Source organism: Strix aluco, chromosome 1 (assembly GCF_031877795.1).
Source record: "Strix aluco isolate bStrAlu1 chromosome 1, bStrAlu1.hap1, whole genome shotgun sequence".
Lineage (NCBI taxonomy): Eukaryota > Metazoa > Chordata > Aves > Strigiformes > Strigidae > Strix > Strix aluco.
Window position 1 is genome coordinate 104,600,989 of NC_133931.1, and position 20,048 is coordinate 104,621,036.

A 20,048-nucleotide genomic window follows, 5' to 3' on the forward strand; every position below is an offset into this window, starting at 1 on the left:
CTGCTGCCTTCTAATGATGGCTGTGGATATCATTAACCCTCAGTTATTAGGGAGTGAGGGAAGAGAACAGATGGAGAGAATAAATTATACATCCATATTGGCAAAACAACTGACAAAAAGCTCACAGCATTAATTCTGTTCTTGTGGGTAATAAGCTGTAACATAAAATGTTGTAAGTCAAAGTCAACAGAGAAACACAAAAACAACCCCTCGCATATTTCTTATCTGTGAAAAAAAAGCAGGGACTTTCCACAAAGTTTGAACATTTTGTTAAATAAAGAATAATACTCTGGCCCCAACTGAAATTATCAATGCGTAAAAATTAACACATAACCAAAATTAAAAATATGTGAAAATTCCCATAAAACCCAATTACTCCCACACTAAAGCCCAAGGAAATAATATACAAAAAGACATAGATTTGCAACTATGACATGACAGCACTTCCTATTTTGACAGCCAATAACTCGGCAAGTAGAAAATAAATTATGTATAAAAGCAAGTGTTTGCAGTTGCAAAATAAAATTTCAGATAATAATATATGATCATACCGAAGAACTTGGTAGAAAGTACAGCTGAAGAAAATAACTTCTTATTATGGCCAAGATCTTAAAAAAAGCCAGGCTAGCACAATGGTGTAACAGCCAGCTCTATATTCAGGGCATGGTGTGAAACATTAAGAATTGATTTCAATACTGAAACAAGACCCATCTGAAATAAAATTACAGCTTTACATATTTACCTGGAAAAAAGCACTTTCAAAAAAAGAAGTTCAAGAAGTGCTACACTTAATTATCAAAAAAGGAGATTGCATTGCAATTCAGACAGAACTTACAACCAAAGTACAGTGCACCATGCTTTCAAAAAGATTTATCCGTTCCTGTCACTAACCTGCAAAAGAGCGGCGTTTTATGTTTAGCTCGTTGGACACACGTACTTCAGTGCACAGTTTCAGCATCAGTAACATAGTAATGATCATGATAATGCTTTGCCACAAAAGAGGGGATTCAAAACGCCTTCCAAACCTAAAAAAAAAAGGAAAAGAAAATATATAAAACATCTCAAAGATGACAAGTGTTGTACTCAGTTACTTTCATTCTTTGATCTTATCCAAGCACCTGAAAAAGGAAAACCTAACAGTAACAGGTACGAAAGGCTGAAGTCACCAGCCAAATCTCGATGCACATACAGTAGTAGCTCAGAGTCACAATCCCCTTGCAGAAGTATCTGAGAATTACAACATCCCTGTGGACTGATCCTAGAGATTCTGAAATGAGAAGCTTAAATCATTGTTTCCAAAGCCAACAACAAACATATTATTTTGAAAGGAGAAGAAGATTCATTGAGAGGTCAAGGCAGTACACAGAGACCAGAGAGTTATGCTGCATTAGTACCAGTTGTGTGTCCTCTCCACATACACACTCCATAAATTTCACAAGGACTTCTGTGCAAAACTTACCTCTCTCAATTTTTCATTTTTAAGGTGAAATCATAAAAACAGGATCACTTTCCCTACAAAGAAATAGATACCCACAGCTATTAGCTTGCTAGCTTTAATATAACGTCTTTCTACCAAAGTGGGGGGCGGGCAGCAGGTATTATGCTTGGTCTGCCTTGTCTGCCTTTAGACATCTGAGTGGAAAGACCAGGTCTGCAGAAGACACCAATCAATTCATCAGTTTGCGTCCCATTTGCACCAAGGTTGGGGGAAGTAAGAAAATCCGTAACATATAATTTGTCCTCTACAGCTCTCCTCCCTTCCGCCAATTTAATTTCTGCTTGCTTACAGATGAGTGAAACTTGGTGGGGCCTACTGAGCCCTTCCTGCATGTAACACAGAGAGGTGAACTTAGATTGTGGTCAATCTTGACTGAAGAGCTTACTCTTATGTGATTGCACAAGGTTCTACCACAGAAAAATGAGACCCTTCAGTGAAGACTGGTGATGCTCCAAGCTCCTCTTCCTGCATTACTTGATGAAATTTCAACAGTCCCCACCAGACACACTCAATAAGTGCTTTAGGGGTAAAAGGTGGAAGCTTTTCATATGCAGACCTCAAAGTATATTAGATTCACAAAAGGAAGGCTGAATGCACACTAGTGAGCTGCTTCTCTGTGCTTAGTTCTTCTGCCAGGTTTTATGCTTTGAAGACAGAAATGCTGAGGAAGGGATTTGGTGAAAACACACTGCTATGTTCGCCAACTCCTTCAGCCTGCACCGTGAGGCACACAGGCTTTCTAAATTTCCTCACAGCACTGTTACTAAGGCCATTCTCTTGAGCACATCATGCTGCCTGAGACCTCAGCCTCACAGGGATGACAACCACTGCCCTCTTCTTGACAGTTCCTGTTTTATAGCACCCTGGCAAAATATAATTGCTTATGCTTGGGCTACTTTCATGGCAGAGCTCCGTGCTAGCAAAAAACAACTAGGTTCACCACCACACTCTCTCACACAATACTGCATTTCCACTACAGTCTTTTCACCAAAGAGATTTTTTGTTATGAGTCAACCAATAAGGAACAGGAGAGAGACTGGAAAGTCCTTGACCAGCTTCCTTGGAAATCTTCCTGTGCAGAACAGCCAAGCCACCCACACCAATAAAAATGGCCAAGTATTTCCTGCCTAATGGCATACAGCTAAAGAGAAGTATAACAATGCCTTGACACCACCAGTAGCTACTGGAAGAATAGCAGTTCCATGTACCTTAGTCTCACCCTTTCTTTCTGCCGTTGATGGATTTACAGTGGGCCATATGAAAGCCGTTATCATAACAAATTTAGAGGACGCTATAAGGAAGGAAATAAAGAACACAACTAATCACAGGCAGAGTGCACTCTGGGTAAGGCTTTCACTGCACTAGGAAAAAATGCAGGGGAGAAGAGCAATAGTTTGTCCCAGACTATGCCCCATGCCCATGATCCTAAAGCTCATTCAGCCTGTGTGGCTGACTGTGACCAAGTTCCCCTGAACTGCTGGAATTCACTACTGTTGTGTCTCTTATTCAGGGAATGAGAAAGAAAAAAAATGGGAAAGACCTACTCAGAATTACAGAGCAGTTACAACTGTTTACATCAGGTTTAGAAAAGCCATCTCCAATTACAAATGCATTTGCATGTAAAAATATAGTAATGCATTTAAGGGGGGTTGAGCTAGCAGCACAATAAGCTAGAAGCTATTATGATGGTAAATCCAGCCACAGATCATTGCAAGGTTAGTTTCTCCCTGCTGATGAGATTATTGGCCATTTAGTAACAGGTGCCTCACAAAAGTATTGCTTGCACTATAAACATCCACCCACTACAAACACACATAAGCATGGCCACCTGCTGTCTGATCATAATTTGCCATCACCACAACCTTACTGGAAATGAGACTGGAAGTATTGCTGCAGATCCTCTACCCCTTAAAAACTGAAAAAAGAAAAAAAAAAGTAAAGCAAAGCTCACAACACACAATAGAGGCAAACTGTAAATTTAAAAATTCTTATAGGGACTTCCAAAAATGCACACCACCTGGCTTTTTTACAATCCTTCAGCCAAAAACAATTAAGATTACACAGCATGTGAACTACACCTCCCCAAACAGCAATCCTCAAACCGAGTCTTGCAGGCAACACAACCCTCTAAGCTAGGTCACATCTACAGGAAATCAAACAGCTGCCATGGAGACCAACAAGCAGAGCAAACAGGACACAGCCTACACCACACTACCTGGACAACAAGACTGAAGGGCATACCAATGTCAAGGGTGATTGTTGGGTTCTTTAAGCTTTAAAAGTAAAGCCAGAACACTCATTTTTTTCAGGATCATGGAAACAAACACCACTCCAAGCTGCTTAATCTACTTCGCACTGATATTAGGGCTTGCCAAAGCAACACTAATCCAGTTTAAGACTCCTCAAGCCAGCTTGAGCTAGGAGCACTGCAAGATGCAAGCCCTGCAGGGAGAGCATGCTGCTCCATGTTCTGTTACTGTCTGCCTTGCAGGTGTTATTCCTATCTTTGCCTAAGCAGGAGCCAGGAGGAGAGGAACATTAAAATAGATTATGAGAGAAAGATGAAGAGCCTTAGGATACTAAATCAGGCTTGCAGAAAAGAACAACTTTGAAGTTCTGGGGATGAGGGGGTCACCATCATTATTCTGCATTTTCACCCCACCACTACAACATTATGTGACATAAAAGTGACATAAAACAGTGGCATTTGCAGTATTCAGGGAATTCAAACTTCATATGTCAGACTACAGAGACACAAAGAGTTTTTCACTGTTTACTTAATACTGTAAAAACAAAGTAACTCTTTTTTCCTGTACTAGTCAAATGTGCAAATAGAGGAGGGGAAGGGCTTACATTTTATTAGTATTTCAACAGCTGGAAACAGATTAATGCACTTTCAGAGTGATGAAAACAAGAGAAGTGAACATTCAAGCCAGAGCAGAGACTAACTGGTCATTGAGAAAACTACGTAATTCCATCAGTACGACTCAATTCTGTTGCAATAATCCTGCTATTCCAGTCCTGGGCCTACTCAAAACAGCAAATGCCAATTGTACGAAAGAGGCCACAAAAGGTTTGCTTATCTCTTTTCCTAAGACATCTCTGAAAAGAAACTGACTGCTGTTGGTGCAGATCACCATCACCCTGACCACACTGCTTCCTCCTATGCTCTGTGATGCTGTTTCAGCTTCCACTGGCTGGCTGCTGCCCCAGGCCGAGCCCTGTCTCTGTCCGGACACAGGCAGGCCTAACACGGCACCGCCTCAGCTCACAGAGGCAGTTTCACTCACCGCAAGAGTGGAAAACACCAAAGTTAGTACAGACCTCACTTTTCCAGCTCTTTGGGAAGTTACAGATTCTAGGCAACATGGAAAGCATGCGGGATACTGCACACACCACCAGGGCCATGACAGACAGCCAGGGTAGCAGCATGGCAGCTGCCTTGAAAGACAGCCCATACAATTACAGAATTTAATCAGCAGGAAAAACAAGAAACAAACTAGTTTTACAACAGGATGTCTTGACTTGAGTTTCTCCCTGACACACAAACTTCCAGGATTTTATGGAGCACCCAATCCAAGCTTTTCACTTGGGCATACAAAATCCTACGTTACCTTTACTTTCTGTACAGAAGAGCAGTGCATTTTATCCTCGCTCTCTGGTATTTATAAAAAGAAGAAGGAATTACATAACACTTTTGCTCTCAATATCTCAGCAAGATTCCACCAGCAGGCCATATGTAATGCAATCTTTCAAAGTTGTAGTCACTCTGTCAGCTTGGTTTATAGCATCATCCCACCTTGCCCACATGGTAAAATCTGGCAAGATTCATTTTAGTAGCATAAGTCTTAAAAGCAAAAGTTTCTCCTTCCCACAGGAAGTCCTACAAACAGACACCACTGGCCCACTATCTGAAGCCAAAGCAACCCCTGACAGCAGGGACCTGATCCACAAGTAGCACTGTAGGTGTTACAGCACAATAAATAAATATGTAGGAATCTACCCCAGACAACAGCAAGTCCAACATTTTCCTATAAACGACCTCCAGCTGCAGTAAACCTCTACTCATAACAGAGAGCTTATTCCCCTGGCTCCAGCACAGAGCACTCCCAGTTCTACTGACATTACAGTTTTCAGAAAGCGCTTTGTTTCAGGTGAACTGATGTGGAATGGGTAGAGGGTTACCTCTGCTTAAAAATAGCACACTCCATAGTTTTCATCTTTCCCCTGACTGTCAGAACTTGTTTCCACAGTTTGTCTTAAGGCAACTATTTTGTGAGAACAACTTCTAAATTGGACAGTTTTATTTTCTGTTGTTTGGATTTCTACGGTGTTGCTCTATGACGTTTAGGCCAGTGGCCCACAGAACTGCACCTCAAAACCTTTGGAAAGAATTGTCTTCCAGGAAAATATACAAACCATATTATACTATTACATAAAACATTTTATGGACTGCAAAACTGAAAAAAAGTCCAAAAACCTCTGGGAACAGCAGGGAGCACAAGTACTTTTGGCTGAACTTACTCAAGATTCAAATAAAAATGCCTACTGCTGACTTCTAAGAAATCTTCAGTTCCCTTTCCTCTAGCTATTTATTCTGATTTTAATATTAAAAGAAACCATAATTTATCTCACCATAAGCTCTGTTTTAAAAAAAGAAAGGGGGAAGAGAGAGAGGGGGAAGAGAGGGAGAAACTCACAAGTAAGTTCTTCTGCATTCTCCACCCCCAACTGATGATTACACAACTCTCGCCCGCCTTCTTGTTCCTGTTCTTGATCATGACAATGCAAAGCTAGTCAGCTGGCAGACTGCAGGCCACACGAACCAAGAAGATATGTCCGTCTTGGTCACAACTAAGTTCAAGTGCCATTGTCCGTTCTGAAGCTGGCCCACAATTTCAAAACAGCCTAGGGCAGCTTAACCAGATGATTAACCATCTCAAAGCTCAAGCATGAGTAAGACTCAGGGTATCCCTTGGATATTTTAACAACCAGTCTTGAACAAGAAATCAGTGCTAACTCTAGCAACTACAAAAAGACATTAGCTAACAAAACCGGTAATGAACTGTTTTATTAAAAATGCAGAGGGAAAAAATTGGTATCAGATTTTTTTGGAGCATGCCATACATCTTTGTATGTACTAGAATTACAAAGGCGTTGAGTTTTGCACTGTTTCTTCCTCTTTAGCCACAAGTGCAGACCTTCTCCAGGCTGACCAGTCCTGAAGTTGAACTGAGTGGAGAGCAAGAAACAATGACCTATGGGGTCTGGAGAAGACAGACTGGAGAAGCAGTACTGACAATGGCAGAAGGACTAAAACAAAGAAGCAGCTGCTTCCAATCATAAATCATGACCAGCCGCTAACTAGCACCCCAAAATAAACGTTGAAGTGTTATATAAAATTATAACAATAGATTATTCCTAAAAATAAAGGTAACTTGATACCAAGTCTAGCCACAGCACAAAATCTACTTTTCACGCTAATAAACAGAGATCCCATTGTGTGATGCTGTGAGCACAGACTGCTTACTTTTCAAATTTTTTTTTTCAGAATCCTCTTTAAAAGGGCCAAAGAAAAAGACTCCACATACAGTCAACACACTGAACCACAAGTTTGCATGGTCAAACTTCTACTTTCTTTTTCCTAAACAAAAGCCATGTGTGCAGAAACAAAGTGGAATCATGCCCATTGCTATCTACATGCAGTTTTCATTCCAGTAGACCAGCCCTCTCTCACTGCTTTTCCATAATAGTTCTGACATAGAACTCATTGTTGGAACACAGCAAGGCCAAAGATACATAAGTGAAAGCAGAAATGTCTCTTTAAAGATGACATTTGGAGACATTGTGAAACAGAGAAGCATGAAAAAATGACTTAATGGATAATGGGTTACTGTCATCACTAGCAAACAGGAGTTCTTTGAGCACACCCTGAAACTAAGGGATTAGGTGGGAGGGAGACAAGGAGGAGAGGCATTGCACTGAGTCCTCTTGACTTTAACAGATGGCTTACCATTGGAGACAGTCTAATTGGAGGAAGAGAAATTGTGAAAACGGGTAACTGGAAATGGGATTGTTATCCTTGATCTCAGCAGTACTTTGTTCATTGGCTACTGTCACAGTGCAATACACCAGCTGCAACTCTATTGACACATAAGACATGCCAAGAAGATTAGGAAGTAAATACTCTATTTGGAGGAGAGACGAAAGGTCAAACTTCACCCACTGTAAAACTAAACGTTAAAAACACCACAAAAAAAAACCCCTCAGAGATAACTAAGTACCGTTCTAGGAACATGTGGAATCTGCCAAGTCACAAATAGGAGATGAGGGAATTGTCCCCACAGCTGAGGTGAACAAAGTATAGTAGAGCCGTAGGGGAAAGGTGGGACTGGGTCTGTTATGGGTGACAGAGATACAGAAAGACCAGCTCAAGAGTGAAAATACAGAGGAAACCCAGCATAAAAGGCAGGAACTCTCTGTTTCTATTGCCTATGTATCTGAAATATGGAATGCTCCACTCTGAGCCTCAAATTCAGGAATATATGAAATTCAGGGAAAATCTGGAAGTAACAACAGAAACAAATTACAGAAATGTCTTTGAAGTCAAACAAAAAAAACCCCCATGAGGATCCTAATAAATAATTAAGGCCTGAAAAGCAACACCATTAGAATTGAAAGTTTTTAAGGCCTACCACTTCAAGTACTTATTTTAGGATCAGGATGGAGGGGAAGTCAGGAGGGATGAATCTGGCACAAATCATATGCTCAAAAGCCAGAGGTAATGAAGTAAAAACAATTGAAGCAATGAAGTAAAAACAATGAACTAAAACCAACTGAAAACAGGAGCTATACATCAGTAAAGTTTTCAGAAGAGAGACTTGGATTAAGGTCTGGATTGGTTTGCTAAAGGGAAGGAGAAGTAATCTTATCAACTGGTATGCTAAAAGTCAGATTGGACAAAAATTATGCACAAAGCAAAATTACTTGTAGGAACAGTTCTGGCACAAGAATGGATCAAATTATTTAATAAATTTTAAACAAAATAAACAAAAACTTTCTAATTCCTTCCAATGAATATTACAATTAAAATAATTCTGTTGTTTATGTCACATTATCTAGAGTGCTGTAGCCCAGATAATACATCAGCTATAGGTGACATTAAACAATTAATGCAAAAATTGAATTGTCAGGCTGTTCTATGGGTGCATTTTAAACATGTTCATAGAAACCAGAGGCTCTTGCTCTGCTATCTTCCTCTAATCATCCATATCCACCCTCAATGCTGCTTTCACAATTTATGGGTGTTTATAATGAACTACCAGGGATGCCTAATCTTTATAAGTAGATATGCAAAATAGTCTCTCTCAGGGAACACTGTATTATCTTTATGCAAGTCTTCATTTCTGTCTCTTTTAGTTCAACAGGACTAGAAAGAGACAATTCATTGTAAGTACAGACAGAAAGGTTTCTGCAGGCTCATGCCTGGAACATTTCTCCACAGAAGTGGCTGCACCACAAGCCAGCAGCACGCTTTGCACTCCCCCTGTAGCCAGACACACCTGTGCACCTGCTGTGTGAAGACATTCTGTGCCATCACCGAGCTCCAAAACGACCAGAGCCTACACAGAGCTAGTATGTGTCAGGGAGCCGTACTATTCTGTGGCTTAAATACAGTAAAAAAATCATATAATCAATAAAACTGCACTCTCTTTTGAAGTGTTGACAAATCTTTTAACACTGACATAAATTACAGCTTTTCATTACTTGTAGCATTTATTCTTCTGCACGTGTCTTAACTAGATATAGTTAGAATCAATTCAAATCAAAGATCTTTCAGTTCTTCCATAGTCCAAATCTCATTTAACAGATGCACTTGCCTGGGCTACCTAGAAACTGCCAGCACCTCCACTCAGGTGCAAATCATTTGTATATTTCAACTACCTCCACTGAAACAAAAAATTAGACAATTTTTATTTCTCAAACTGTCAACTTGAGCTTTTCACTTCTGCTCCCCCTGCCAGTTCCACTACTTCCTTTCTGCCCTCTGCTTTCTACAACAGCTGCTCCATGTACTTCTCCCCAGGAAAACACCGGTCCAATGCAACAAGTAGCTCTGATCTAGTGACATCTCATCAGTTTGACTGCCAGATGTGGTCCCAAGAAAGGATCCCCTGTTTTCTCCACTCCAGCACAGCACTTACATGTTGCATTTTGCTGCAGAATAATCCAGGAAGTTCCTTATACTTAAAGAGTCAGAGGAGCTTTAAAAAGAAACTGGAAACCAACAAAAGGATGTAGCCTATTACCTATCAGTTCTTTGTGGACTACAAAGCAGTATTTTGTAGTCAAAATATTCTCAGAATAACTGTTCTTAGTTGCAGTAATTTCCAAGACCACTTTATCTTTGGTTTCTCAAGTACCTTCCCAGTGCTGTGGCATCTATATTATAAGTAGTAATGAGGAATGTAAGTTAATAAAATTCATTCACGGAAATCACACCCTAATAACATTTTCTCGGTCCAACAGCACAAGACCTAAACATGGAAACAAACTCGCTTTTAAATATTGAAAGTGGTGTTGAAAACAAAAATCATTCACTTTGAAAGACAGACCACCTTTTGCCCACTTATCAAAGAATTAATATTTCCCTCTGTAGTTGTACACGGAGCCCTAGAAGTGAACCCCTCTGAAGCCAGCTGGCATCCCAGGAAAATGCAAGAACATATGGCAAGTGTCCCAGTGACGTTAACACCAACTAGATGCTACAGTAAGTGCGCCTGACCCGGGCCTTCGCTCTGAGAACAGAGCTAGAGGGGCGAGGGAAACAGAAAATACAGTCAGCAAGAAAAGAGATCTGACTTACAATAAGCCTCTTTACTGACGAGTTAAAAAGTTGCATTTTAAAACACCGGAGCGCTGATAATCAAACCGGGGAAGGGTAACAGACGGCGCTCCTGAGTCCAGTTCATTTTACTCAATGCAGATTCACCCGCTTACGGAACGGCAGTATTTTGATCTTCAGGAGAGGGGGAAAGTACGTAAAACGCATTATTTCCTCAAATACTCCAAATCAAAGCTCTACAACCAGCAAGCCGGTAAAGAACGTTTAGAACTGGGCAGACACACACACAGAAGGAACCAACTTACCAGAAGAGTATCCGCAAAATGTTTGCCACCAGCAACACCAGGCAGACGTAGGTGGAAAACCCCTCCGCGTTCTGGGTCCGCCGGATGTCTCTGTACTGGGGAATGTAGGGCACCACGCCGCCGAACACCATGGCCCCCGCAGCACCCCACGACACCAGCTGCTGCATCGGGACCAGAAGCCACTCCAAGCCCCCCGCCTCCATGCCGGGGGGGCGCGGGGCGGCTGCCCCGGGGGCAGTCGCGCCGGGGGGGAGCCTTCCGCGGCAGCTCCTCGGCGGAGGTCGGGTCTAGCCACGCACGGGCCCCTGGACGGGAGGCGGCACCGTCACTGCGCCCTCTCCCGCAGGGCCGGCACCTGAGGAGGGGGACGGGACGTCAGCCTGGTTCTGCCGCGGGCTGCTCCGCCCGGGCCGCCGCCCTGCCACAGGCGGGCCGGGGGCCGCCGCCGCGACGCTCCCGCCCTCGCGCGGCTTCCCCCCCCCGCCCCCCTCGGAGGGGGAACCCCGGCTCCGGCACGGCCCAGGGGCGGCACCCGCGCCCACTCCGCCGCTGAGGGGACACCCCCACCCCGCGTCGAGGGCTGGGAGGCCAGGCTGAGGGGCGGGGAGGGCACCCCCACCCGCCGGGCCGCTTCTCTGAGGGGGCCTCCTTCACCCGCCCGCTCCCCGGCCGGCCGGCGGCTCCCCGCCGCGCCCCGCTCCCCCCGAGCCACACGAACGCGCGCGTCCGTCCGTGTGTCTGTCTGTCTGTCTGTGTGTGTCTGTGTGTGTGTGTGTCTGTGTATCTGTCAGTCAGTCAGTCAGTCAGTCAGTCAGTCAGTCAGTCAGCCCGCCACCGCCCCACCTGCTCCCCGAGCTCTGGCGGCCGCCGTCATCCCCCTCGGCCCGCCGCCGCTCCGCCGCTGGGGGCACGGGCCGGCGGCAGCGGCGGGCCCTGGGCAGCCCGTGACGCCACGATGACCAGCCGCGCCTCCGCCAATGAGCGGCTGGGCCGCCCCGCCCCGTCCCGCCGCGCGCGCGCGGCCCCGCGGCAGGCGACGGGGTGGGAGGCGGTGGCGGGAGCGGCCGCGGGGCTGGCGGAGCCGGCCCGTCGCTTTGCCGAGTCCCGAGGACCAGGCGTTGCCGGTGCCGTGTCACTGGGGAAGGCCGTCCGCGGGCCCCGCCGCCGCTACCTGGGTCGTGAGTGCCCGTCCGCCGCACCGGTGCGGCTCCTCGGGCAGGCCCAGGGCACGCCAGCCGGCTGCGGCGGCCGGCCCCTCGCCCCGGGAGGGCGGAGGGTGGCTCAGCTCCCCGGGAAAGAGGCGGCGCCGGGTGTACCGGCGGGGCCTTCCCCCGCCGCTGGCTGGTGTCAGGCGCTGCCCCAGGTCTTGCTCCCCGGGCTCTGACGGCTTCCTTTTCCTTAAGGGGTCAGAGCAACTCCGTCACGCTTCGTGAAAATTACATTTCCGTGGCTCTCAAAATTGCAGTCGGTCCTTAACTATACGCAACACAACTGCGACCAGCACGACTTCCTTACGAGAGAGGGTTTTCCCCACAACGGCATCGATAAAAGGTGGCGGGGGGAGGGAAAATGCATCTCCTACCCAAAGCGGTGAGCAGGCCTGCGCTGCCGCTCGCACCGGGCCCGCCGAGAGGTACAAGTGCTGCAGGCAGATGCTCCAGGGTGGCACGGGCGCTGCACCCACAAACGGCTGCTTGAGGCGGTGGCAAACTTCAGTGACGCTAAAAGGGATGGTTCATCCATTTAACCTTACGAGCGGCTGCACAGCGGTCGTCCAAGCTTGCTCCTTGGGCTCCCCATAACGCGCTTTCATAGACGTTGCCTCCTTCCTTCTCCAAACTACTCCTGCTGCTCATCCAACAGGCGGGAAATGAGTTTTCCTGCAACGGAATGACGTATTATTTTCTGTCATATATCAGCAACTGCTAATGTCTGTGGTGAGTCTTGAATGGAAAGGAGCTGAATTAAAAATAGAAGTGGTTGGTTGAGGGCTTCTGAAGCCTTTTGTTTACATCCTGCATAGCAGCACCTTACTCAGCTGCAACCATTTCTGCCACCTGGCAAGTTTTTGCAGTGTACATGCAGCACATCAACCTGCACATTACTGCAGAGTGTATTTTTCAAAGACCGTTTTTAAGGTACCATCACACAAACATCCATAACACTTTCCCACATAGATGACGTGACCAATAATAACGTTAGGACTCAGGTTTCCTACAAGGAGGTAGTAGCTCTGCTATGGGAACGAAGCTATGCTTTATTCCACAAACCTGGAAGTTTGATTGTCCAACTTAAAAATACACAGTGGAAGTCTTCAATTCTGATTTTTGGATGAGGAGCCTGAAGTTCTTGATTTCAGAGTATCTGACTCATTCAGAGAGAGTATAACAATCAAATTATGTATAAACTGCATAATTTAAAACTTATTGTACTATTTAATGGATCATATTCCATATATCACTTGTGCATTGTTATAATCATGCAGCTATGCCAACTTCTTTCCAAACTTTTCTTGGGAGCCCTTGCCACATTCTTCTTCCTTAAGCACAATGGTCTAAAGCCTCAGGCTGAAAATAAGTGTAGCCCTGATTAGGAAGCCAACTTTTGTTCATGGAAGTGTTTTGAAAAAACGTTGAAAAATTGTCTCAAGAAAATAGATATTTTGAAGTAATGGTTACCTACATAGAAGAAACTGCCCAGGCTGACACCAGTTCTCCAGGTGAGCTTCCAGAATAATTCCAAGACAGTTTCAAGTCTATGTGATAACAAATTTCATACAATATTAAGTTTCTAAAGTACTCAACTGGAAACAGACAACTGCCTTAACTTAGGTTGTTTACCCTTACTCAAAATTGCAAGGGTAAAAATGGCAAATTACAGCATATTGCTGTGTGAATGTAGTTCAGATCTGGTCACTGAAAAATGTCCTAGTTTAGGAGTTAATCCGTTGATGTAAGCTAAACTGAGTAGTGATGCCAGACACTGGGCAGGGGGGGGAATGACAGGTTGGCTTGAACTCCGCAGGCTCAGCAGCTGCACAAAAAGCTTGTGCCAGCCCCAGGGAGGGACCATTCAGGTCTCAGAATATTCTAAGCAGCCAGGGGCAACTTTCTTTGGTGGTCGTGCCATCCTAAGGTGCTCACTGACAGCCCAGCACACAGAATATCCAACCACAACAGACCCAGCAAGACTCCAATAGGACAGTCCCCTGGAGAAAATTTATCTAAAGCTTGGGTGATAACAGGTGATTGAAGAGAGTCTTCCCTCATCAAGGAGAAGTTCCACAACCTGCAGGTCTGACTGCAGCCAGATGAGAACACTCAGCCTTGCCAGGCTTTGCATCGAACTAGTTTTCTTTGTCTGGTAGTTATAAAGTGAGAGGGAGCTCAGAAGGACCACTTCCTTGGTGTAAAAGCAGAGCCTACCGTTGAAACAGTACTGCTTCATGGCCAGACAGCAATTCTTTGGTTTTGAGTGAGGAGAAAAAGAACAGGTGCATTTATTTTTCCACACAGACTGGCAAACTTCCCCCTTTAACAAAAAAAAAAAAAAAAAAATCATCTCCATTTGCTAGAACTGCATTACCCATTCAGAAAACAGAAGCAGGCAGTGTGTTTCACACCAGGTCTTTGAAGACTAATATTAATCTTTTTATGACAACTGCTGTAAGGGAATTGAAATTGAGTATGCGAGCAGCTCTAGCTGCCTAGTTACGAACTAGCTCCTAGCAGTTAACATTTTGGTGACAGCGTAGTCCCTAAACCTCCAATCATAACAAGAACTTTGATTTACTCCGGTTTAAGAAATCTGATAGAGATTATACTTGTTAAGAAATGTTCCTATAATATCTTTGGATACCGTTTAAGCAAGCTAAAAGTGGTGAACAGACATGGGATGTTTTCAAAGGGATTATAACATTAGTAGAGGTGGTAAAAATTGTTACATAAGGTTTTGTTTTGCAAATAGGTCCACTGAATTAGAAAAGTAAGTAGAGGCTTATTTCTACAGTTTGCTCCATGTAGCCATATTCCTAGCAGAAGGACAGTAGGGCCAATAGGACACAGGAATCAACCACACAAGTTGGACCAGTTTCAAGACTGAAGCCTTAGCTACCTCTTTGCAGATTTTTACAGGAGGAGGGGGGCTGTTGGTGCTTCACTTGTAGTTACTGCAGTAGCAAAAATAGCAGATTGCTGCAAGTCTTCTAACCCGTCTGTTGTTCTGTCAATTGATTTTGAAAGATGAGTATTAAAATTATTTTATATTCTACATTAGAGAAATGCTGTTGCACTGAAGCAAGCATAGGAAGTCCCTGCAAGATGTAGGCTAAAGACACAGTGCAGATAAGCTCTAAGTCACTTCTTGAACACATTGCACAACAAGTGTTGTTGTAAGGATTATATGAATTCCTACGGTAGCCAAAATCCCTTCAAATATCACATTATATCTCATTCTACAACTATAGTCATGGTGAGATTAAAAAGAAGTATTCACTGTACTGTTCATAAAAGAAGTAAATGGGTCTTAAATACCTTGAAATTGGCCTTTCAAGGTATTATCACTAAAGTGACACCAAGATATATTATCACTAAATCAGCTGTCCTCTCCACTTTTGATTTTCTAAAGCAACCCCACTGCAACTGGTGGCAAAAGCTACCTCCTGGCCCCGTCAAACAGTGGTGAGCCCGTTTTTGCAACTGATGGACAGAATCAAGCTAGCATTAACAGGAGATACTGTTTTATTGCACATCTTCACCACTTTTTCTTTCTCCTGCACTGGCCTTTGTAAACAGAGCAGTGAGTATAAGCATGGGTGAAGCACCCAGTGGCATGCAAAGGAACTCCATCTCCACTTTCCAGGAGGACCTCCAGCCTACAAGCCCACCTATGAGCAGCACCATGCAGTGGGAACCAGGACCACGCAGGCTGAGCTTGTTAGACTCCTCTCTGTACTTGGACTGCTACCATCTCCACAGACCAATGAAGAAAAAGCCCCAAACCAAACATGCCAGAGAAGCGGGAATCAACCTGACAGCTGGCAGAGATACATGAACCCTTCAAACCTTTGAAAAAATGGGCAAAGTTCAGGCTAGTGGAGAAATAAACAAACAACATATCACACAGGCAAGAAGTTGGAACCGGGACTGCTTAACCCACGCCTTCTGTCAAACAGGTCCATCTGACTACAACCGTTTCTTCCCCACATGCTCTTCGTATGCCACCATCACGCATGTCCTGTGGCTGCAGGGTCACCTCAGCCAGCGGGTTGCAGCAGAGAAGCCTGCAGGCAGCTCCCACCTGGCACCTGTGCATCCTTGCCTGTGTCTAACAGTGCAGCCAGAAAGTTCTCGCGTCAACAACCTTTAGGAGTAGAGTTGTTTTCTCTTAAGAAAATATATAACAGCTGGAAGGACCAGAAACAAGGAATGTCTCCACAGATGGGATCTGCACAGTGTGCGGTGGGAAAATCCATGCGGGCTCCGTCCAGTGCTGAACCAATGCGTGGTGCCCAGCATCAGACAGGATGTAAGGTTTACTCGCTATCTGTATTCCTCTATTCTGTCTTATTAAAATGGCTATTTTATTAAGCCATTTTTGTTGGACCTTTCTTGACAAGATGCAGAAAGAGCCCTGCACCATCTCCCTCTCTCCTGCACTTCACCCCTCCCCAGGGCAGAATACTTACTAATTACAAGATCATTGCATTCAGCAAGAAGCTGCTGATGCTGGGGAGTGAGAAGGGAATGAGGGAGTGTGGTAGGTTCACCTCATCCAGCAGTGAAGCCCCCACCCAGTCGCTCACTCGCTCCCCCCCCAGCAGGATCAGAAAGGTGAAACCGAGAAAAAAATACTAATGGGTTGAGATAAAGTCAGTTTAATAAGTGAAGAAAAAGAACAAAAATAAGTGATGTGAAGGCAATCCCTCACCACGTCCCACCATCAGACCAACGCCCAGCCAGTTTCTGAGCAACAGCTACTTTGGAAGAAACTACCCCCTCACGCCCCCAGCCCATTTTTATTGCTGAGTGTGATGCTACATGGTCCAGCATGTCCTCCCTTTTGATCAGTTGGGGTCAGGTGTCCTGGCTGTTTTCCCTCTCACCCTCTTGCCCACCCTCAGTCTACTTGCAGCAGGGGGGAAAAAAACCCAAAACCCAGCTTTATTGTGTGAGTAACAATTGAGTCCAAGACAGTAATTTAGATGAGACAGACAAATGTTGCAGCCTGATTTTCTGAAACCCCTATAGAGGTCCTTGTTGACTAATACAACATTTATCCCAGAGTGAAGCTCTTCACGTGTCCTCTGAGCCCTCTGGCAAGCACCAAAAGTGGGAGCAGCCTTGGGGGCGGCGCTGCCATTGCACTGCAGGGCCGTGCCACTGCACCCCTGCCCCTGGCTGTGGAGGCCTAAGTCTCCAGCAGTATTCTGCCCCAGTGACACTTGTGCCAGCCTACACGGGCAGCGTCCCTTGGCACCCTCCTGTCCCTGTATGTCCTTGCTGTTTCAGATGCCTTTTGCCAGGCGCACTTGGAATATGCACCCACAAGACTCCTGCTGGCAAATGCCATGTGAAGCACTAAACAGAGTAGGGGTGGGAGGGCCTCCTACAGCCCCCAAGCTGCACAAAATATCTGTCATACTCTTAGCACCCCCCTCTCTGCTGCAAATATCTCACAGGCAGGCCACTCAGTAAAGGTTTCAGTTTTAAAAGCACATTTGCAAAGGATCTTTGTTTCAGGCAAGAAAGCACAAGCTTTTTCTCCCAACAAAAATAGCCAAAGAATCAGATTTCCATGCCCTTGGGTTTTTATGTTACTGTCATTGCTCACTGATACAAACCTTGCACTGTTAGAGGACATAGTGTTTATTCTACACCTGATATTCCCCAGTGTTCTTCTTCATATTTGCTCAAATCCACCCATGTTTTCTGCAACCATAGTAAGTGCTTTCCACTAATTCAAGGTGAATTTAAACTGACTGTACCAGGAAAACACTCCAGTTGTCTTCTCTGTGATAAATTATCTTTGAAGCTCCAAGGAAGGTATCTAAGCTTGCACAGAGCTGCAGTTTGCTCCCAGGAAACTTTAGCCACAATTCTTTACAGCTTTTGGAAGAGCAAAACGTGTGTCCTCAGACGAACCATTCTCTCCTTTTCCCAGCTTCCAGCCTCTTCAGCACAGCCTCTTTTATCAAACTTTGTAGAAAAATACTCTTTCTATCACACACACACACACACACACACACACCCATGCCACATTTAATCTCTGTGTACAAAACACACATTCTGCTGTGGATCGTGAGGTACTGGAAAGAGAGCCACACAAGGCTGTGGGATCTGAACATGTGGGGTTGGATCACTGTCCTTGTGCTGCAGAGCCTGCCTCGTCTCGCTCTCACAGCAGACGTTGGCAGAGACTTGCCTGTTACCCACTGAATTTTTCTTCAAGAAAGCTCCCCCGTGCACATATGACACCCAGCATAGGGAGCAAAACTGCGAGATGATTTGAACGCAGCCTCCAGATCCAATGTCGGCTATGCCACCAGTGGGCCACAAAGCTGGAGAAACAGACCCTGCTCTCTTTTCCACTCAGGACAAACACCTCCAGCTCCCTCCTGCAGCCCTTCAGGAGAGAACTGCTGGATGAATGCTCCTCCACCTTCACTGTCCAAAGACAGTAGGGACAAGGCTGGAGCGGAAAGCAGTATGGGAAGTAGCATCTCTTACCAGCCATGCTTGGGAAACATAGCTAGGGATTTCTGGATCTCCACATAATAATTCAGTCAACAGCAGTTAGATGGGTGACTTCACACAGTCACAAATTACACAACTCTTCACAGAGCCAAAGGATGCCATCACGCCAGCCTCTGTAGTTGAAGCGTTTGCAGCGGCCTTTCTGCTCTCCTACATTTATCCCCAGCGCAGAACACTTACAAGGAAAACTATGCCCTGTGTTCTGTTACAGTTACTTAGCGATACATGATGCCCATAGTACACACAGGGAACTTCTGATAGAGAATATCCTTAACCCTGTCATTTTTCTTTCTGGAGAAGCTTGCAGAAAGGGGCTGACTGAACAAGTTTCACAATAAGGGGATTTGTGAGCAGCAGCTCAAAACCAACCACTGGAATTACCCTTTTATCTTCAAAGATACAGAGCCTGAAATTTGAACCATGCACAAACACCCAAGCTTTTAATATTCACCTCAAATGACTTGTCTTTCAAAGAAGCACTACAGTTGCCAGACACCATTGACCTGAATGCCTTTTCCCCCCTGTGCCTGAAGCATTTGCATTTCACTCACCACATCTTTCCATGCTTTGAAATAACAGCAACTTGTTACTTCTACTGATGTTACCAGATGAAAGAAAAGTGTTGTCTTCACCAGTACGTATTCCAGTGGAACAAGCTTTCAGTGAACTACACTATGCTGAGTCACAAGAAACAGGTAAATGTTAACAGGTAAATGTTTGTTTAATGAAACAGGTAAATGTTTGCTTGCAAGAACCATGTAGGATTTCAGCATATAAAAGCTGATGACCTAGCAAAGCCAGACACTTTTTCTGCACATTGTGTCCCTCTGATTGCAAAGTGACACAAGAGGAGCTTCCGAAGAGAGAGGGAAAGACCAAGCACAGCATGACTTAAAGACCCAACCCTACAATTTGGTAGCAGAAATACCATGACTGTGGTGCAAGAACTAGCTTGTTCTTGTAAGTTGTAAAGAAGGTTGTAAAGAAAACTTTTACAACTGACCATGCCTCTGTCAGGAAGGGAGAGAAAAAGCAAAACCCCCAAATTTGCAGTGTGATTTGCATCCTGCCTTCTGATCTACAGCCAGAGAAGCTGTCATGGTGGCTCAGGAATACTTGCCCTCTTTTCTCCTTCCAGGACCAATTTTTCCATTTTCTTTCTTACCACAAATGTAATATTAGTTTTTTTTTTTTCGAGACACCCTCTCTCACCCCCATTTCAAAGCAGCCCTGAGCCAGACATACTCGGAGTATGTGACTGGAGTATTCCTGACTGGTATATAAAATCTCATTTGTCAGCAAACTGCAGAGGGAGGGGACTTTATGTAACATCCAAACAACGAGAGTAATGCATTTCTACAAAACAATTCCTTTATTGCTCCACACCGCAGGCTTTTACAGCATGGCATTGTATAGTAGTGGCACTGAACTTGGAGCTTAGGACTATAAATGTTTAAACATACTTTTATTTCCTATCCTGGTACCCTGATTTATCCTTCCAGCACTGTAGGGACTGGAATTTTCCTAGGAAAGAGCAAGAGAAACAGCCTTTGGATACCATTTCAGCATAAAAGCACAATGTGAAGAGTTCACAGCACAGGCCTGCAATTCTGAAACAGGATAGAAGCAGATGGATCCCCAGTCTC

The 20,048-nt window shown here is 44.8% G+C and overlaps 1 protein-coding gene and 1 long non-coding RNA gene across 4 annotated transcripts in view; both read right to left on the reverse strand.

The window, feature by feature from the left end:
* Positions 1-11,573, reverse strand: part of SLC66A2 (solute carrier family 66 member 2) — a 70,827-nt gene extending 59,254 nt beyond the window's left edge. For all 3 annotated transcript variants that reach the window (XR_012623877.1, XM_074829832.1, XM_074829822.1), the window contains exons 1-3: positions 11,492-11,573; positions 10,649-11,003; positions 892-1,025 (exon numbers count right to left, since the gene is read on the reverse strand). Coding sequence is in view for 2 of the 3 variants with exons in the window: in XM_074829832.1 (XP_074685933.1) it covers positions 892-1,025; positions 10,649-10,851 (337 nt within the window). In the remaining variant the exon portion in view is untranslated. The remainder of the gene's footprint in view (positions 1-891; positions 1,026-10,648; positions 11,004-11,491) is intronic.
* Positions 11,574-12,143: 570 nt separating this feature from the next.
* LOC141933660 (uncharacterized) lies at positions 12,144-14,283 on the reverse strand. Its single transcript, XR_012626174.1, has 2 exons — positions 14,074-14,283; positions 12,144-12,528 (listed from the first exon to the last, which is right to left on the reverse strand). It is a non-coding gene; the product is annotated as an uncharacterized LOC141933660 (long non-coding RNA).
* Between the last annotated feature and the right edge of the window lie 5,765 nt (positions 14,284-20,048).